The 4,798-nt window shown below is 49.1% G+C and overlaps 1 protein-coding gene across 1 annotated transcript in view; it reads left to right on the top strand.

The window, feature by feature from the left end:
* Nucleotides 1–1,014: 1,014 nt before the first annotated feature.
* Nucleotides 1,015–4,798, top strand: part of HSPB8 (heat shock 22kDa protein 8) — a 19,372-nt gene continuing 15,588 nt past the window's right edge. Inside the window, exon 1 of the mRNA XM_008592760.1 lies at nt 1,015–1,840. Within this exon, the coding sequence (XP_008590982.1) occupies nt 1,474–1,840 (367 nt within the window). The 5' untranslated portion in view covers nt 1,015–1,473. The remainder of the gene's footprint in view (nt 1,841–4,798) is intronic.

Below are 4,798 nucleotides of genomic sequence, written 5' to 3'. Positions count from 1 at the left end.
CTATTATGTCCATTTTACAGGTGGGAAAACTGACAACTCATAGATGCCTGGGAATAATGTTATTGCTGACAGACTCTTTGCTTAACCAACCACTCCTAAATCTTCTCTTAGGACCCTCTGTGCATTTCCTTCTAAAATCCAGTTTTAGCAAGAACCCTAGTAAGTCAGTTTAGCAACTCTGTCTTCAATATCTGATCACCCTCAATATCTGATCAAGTTCCCCATCCTCCACCACTCTGGAGGTGATATCTGATCCCCCTTGTCTATCTTCAGCAAGAATCCTATTAGTTGGGTTTAGCCAGATTCCTTCCTGGTCCCGGGTGTTTCTTCTTAGTAACTTTCCATTCACTTACCCCTACCAGGCTCCTTGGATATAAATTCCCACTTGCCCATGCTGTATTCAAAGTTGAGCCCAATTTTTCTCCCCCACTGCAAAATCCCGTCGCAATGGTTCCTACACCTATTTGCTACAGACTCCTGCCCAGTAAAGTCTTCCTTACCATACTTTAACTACCATCATTTGAATGTATGTGTGTGTGTATATATATGTGTGTGTATATATATTCTTTACCATGCTCCTCAGAGCGCACTGAGGCTCTGAGAGCTTGGCCTGGATATAAGTGGGGAGGGAAATCCAACCCAGGGCCATCTACACTCAAATCCACTGGGCCCAGTCTCTCTCTTCCCCTTCTGCAGGTCCCCAGGGGGAAGGCAGGATGCGACATGCTCTGGGGAAGGTATTTCCAGAGGGTGACCTGAGCTCTCAGCCAGGCAGCAGTTATTAATAGCCGGGCCTTAGTGCCCTGCTTGGGGAGGACTGCTCCGGGAGGGAGCAGGAGGGCGGAGCTGAGCTGGCCAGGGGAGGAGAGAGTGTCCGTGCCCGTGTCCGGAGAGGCCGGCTGAACTTGGAAGACAACGGACAGCCCCTCCCAGCCCCCACGTCCAGCCCAGCTGTTCCCTCGGCGGATTCTCCTGGGCTGGGTCATCATCTCCGAATACTCCTGTGACAGGAGGCGCTTGCAAAACCCGCCTCCAGCCCCCAAGCAGCAAATAAATAGACGATCAGAAGAAGCCAGGAGAAGTTTCTAGGCGTGCGTCTCTGGTGTTTATTAAGCTCCTGGCTTCCCTGTAGACCTCCAAGGCTCTGGCTGCGAGCCTGGGCAGCCTGGGAGGACAGTGGCTTGCTGATCTCTGGTAAGGGGAGCGGAGAGTGACCTTTTGGGATTCTGCTGGACCTGCTGGGGGTCATCTCTGGTGGCTGGAGTGTCTTTGGGGGCTGGTACCCCGGCCTGGTTTGCACCACTGTCTTTGGCAGTGGATGGTTCTGCTTCTCCCCGACAGAAGACCAGCATTTTCTAAGGCTGAAGAATAAGCTTTGAAGGGCAGTCCACCCACATCATCTTGCTGTGTGACCTTGGGCAGGTGGCTCCTTATCTCTGAGCCTCTGTTTCCCCTCTGAGCTCAGCAGCCACCATGGCTGATGGTCAGATGCCTTTTTCTTGCCACTACCCCAGCCGCCTGCGCCGAGACCCCTTTCGGGACTCTCCCCTCTCCTCCCGCCTGCTGGACGATGGTTTTGGCATGGACCCCTTCCCTGACGACCTGACTGCCCCTTGGCCTGACTGGGCCCTGCCTCGTCTCTCCTCCGCCTGGCCAGGAACCCTGAGGTCTGGCATGGTGCCCCGGGGGCCAACTGCCACAGCCAGGTTTGGGGTACCTGCTGAAGGCAGGAGCCCCCCACCCTTCCCCGGGGAGCCCTGGAAAGTGTGCGTCAATGTGCACAGCTTCACACCAGAGGAGCTGACAGTCAAGACCAAGGATGGATATGTGGAGGTTTCCGGTAAGTCAGGGGCAGGAGGGAGAGAGAATCTGGGGGGGGAGGGGTACCTTGGTCATCACCAAGATGACTAGGAGGAAGCTGTGACAGCATGACACAGGTGACTTCAGGGCTCAGGAATGCAGCTTACAGAGCTATCTTTATGAAAAAGCTCTCCTCCCCGGCTCCCAGGAGAAATCTTAACCTGACTCAGCTTTTGGGAACTTTGGGTGCTATAACAATTGCAGGAAAATAGAAACCATGTTGGGTATTTTGACAGAAAGAATTTAACATAAAGATTAGGTTAAGCAGATATGGAAGGCATAAAGAGACAAAGAAGGGGATTTATGGCACCCCAGCATCACAAATAGGGTCTAGAAGGGAGAGTTTAATGCTGAGTAATGACAATATTAATAACCACAACAGGTCCCAAGTGAAAAACTTCCCCTTATCTCAGATAAGGAAACTGAGGCTTGCCAGTAATTATGATGATACTGATTGGGAACCTTGATTGAGTTCTTATCCCAAAAAATTCCTCACTCCATCTCTGAGTAGCAGGGGTATCTAGGCCCATTTTGCAGCTGAGGAAGCTGAGGACCCAGTGGGACTGGTTCAAGGTCATGCCATGAATCAGCAGCAAGACCTGAATAGAGTCTGGGCCTATCCACAGTTTTAAGCCCAGGGCTCTTGCCGCCACTTCCCGGCCTAGGTGAAGGAACACGCTCGGAAAAAGGAAAGAGGAGACAGGAAACTCAGCTCCAGTTAAGCAGGGCAGCAGAAAAGGCTTTCTTTTCCTTCCCTCCCAATTAATGCTCCATTAAAAAGAGTGTGTTCCTTGCAGAGGCCTGCCTTCCAGAAAATCAATAAAAGCCATTACACACACAGGCTGGGCAGGGACAAGTCCCATCAGTGTTCAGGGGAATTTCAAAGCCTCTCATGGCAGAATTATAAACAACAGAGCTCTAGCGGGTGTGGTGGGCCAGGAGACAAACTGGGGCCATGTGCCGGTGGGGGGAGGGGCAGTCAGCCAGGGCTCTCTGAGTTGGCTGGGGAGCCAGGCACGAGTTTGGAAACTGACTCCGCCACTAACCAGCAAGATGAGCAAATCACTTAACTTCTTGTGCTTCTGCTTCCTTATCAGGAAATTGGGGTTCAAATGGCTGCAGCATAAGGACTGTTGATTTAAATGGGGTGACGCTATAAAGTGGGTACATAATAGTACCCGGAGCACAAGGAGTCAGTATTGTTATTGCTGTTGCTGTTGTTCTAGTGACAGGCACATTGTAAGGCCCCAATAAATAATAAAAGACAGATGCTCTTTGAGACCTGGATTCAGATCATAGCACTATTCTTTATCAGCTGGATGGATAGGGACAAGAAAATCTGTTCACTGCTCTGAGCCTCAGTTTTCCCATCTGCAGAATGGGGATCATTATAATACCTATCCTGCAAAGCCGTAGGGAAGATTAAATATATGCAGACAATATATGATAATATATTCAGAGTGTCTGTAAAATAGAGCTAATAATAGTGCCTGCCTGGCAGTCTATAAACAGGGTGATTATTATCACAACTCCTCCTGTCTTTAATTAGTGTCCCAGAGACTTCCAGCTCTGGTCCGAGGGCCTCCCACTCCCTATGGTCCCTTCAGGAGACCTTCTGTCCAACCTGGAGGACTTTTTCTCCATCGTCTTTTGTAGGTGCTTCTTAACAGGTGGGGTCTGGCAGCCCCAGGCTGAGGTCCCAGTTAAGTACCTTACTAATCTGGAGGCTTTGGATGACTCATGGAGCCTCAGTTTTCACATCTGTAAAATGGAGTCATTAGGAGATTAAATAAGACAAAGACAAAGACTTTTACATGTGCTATTAGTGACCTCAGCTAAACAGAATCTAAATCACCTGGGAGCACATACAGGGGCTTTCATTAAAGAGGTTTTAAAAATAAGATTGATATCAGGGGCTCCATTTAAAAAGCAACTTTCAGGGAAAGTCAGAAGTCAGATCCAGTCTCCCATCCTAGACCATGTAACAGCAAAGCTATTCTTCCACAAGCACTTTGTGCTGGGCCTTGTGCTAAATGCCTACCCATGTTGGCTCATGGCTCCCCACTAGGACCTCCTAGGGAGTGTGAGGAGGTTTATTACTTCCCATTTTACTGATAAGAAAACCAAGACCCAGAGAAAATGACTGTCCTGTGATTACCTGCTTCTCCGTGGCAGTGTCTGATGGTTCTGAGTCAGGATGGCTGGATCGACATCTGACTGTGTGGCCCTGGGCAAATCCCACTGCCTTGGGGGCTCAGATTTACTGTTGGTCTTACCAACAGGTAGACTAGATCTGTATTTGCCAAGCAGTGTGCTTCAAGGTGTTACTAGGAATCCAGTGTTATTAGGAATCTGAGAAATGAGGGGAGGAGAGTTCAGAGTTTCAGAAGGTGCAAGATAAAACAAAATTGTATAAGGTATCCTCGCTGTAAGACCTCCAGAGCCTTTAATTCACTAATGTAGCTTATGAATCTCTGAGAGCTGGTTCTGTTGTATCTGACCATGTATAAGTGTCGGAAATGCTGGTCTGGACAATTTCCATCAAACTTCTCTCTCCTACCCCCTCCTTGCATCCACCAGCCAAGAATTGTTCCCTTCACGGGCCACTGGGCCAGGCTCTGGCTAAGAAAGGGACTGGAAAGCCCCTGAGGCCTCGTTCCCGCCCCTTCTCCTTAATCCTAGGGCCTCTGCCTCCCCTGGAAACAGCACCTTCTTTCTTTAGCCAGCCAGTAGCATTTCCGGAGTGACAATGCTGCTCCTTGCCACCTGCATTTCTCTAAGTCATGTTGAGAAAATGGCGGCTGCAAGGGGCCTCTGGCCTGGCCTCTAGATGAGTTCTTTTTAAAAAAATTATGATTACTTTTTTCCATTTACAAAATAAAATGTTTTTATGAAAGAAAATGTAGATTAGGAAAGTAAAATAATTAGGAATCACTCG

Source organism: Galeopterus variegatus, unplaced genomic scaffold (genome assembly GCF_000696425.1).
Source record: "Galeopterus variegatus unplaced genomic scaffold, G_variegatus-3.0.2 Scaffold8295, whole genome shotgun sequence".
In the NCBI taxonomy this organism is placed as follows: domain Eukaryota; kingdom Metazoa; phylum Chordata; class Mammalia; order Dermoptera; family Cynocephalidae; genus Galeopterus; species Galeopterus variegatus.
Note: the sequence above shows the minus strand (reverse complement) of the source record. Positions and strands in the feature narration are given on the sequence as shown.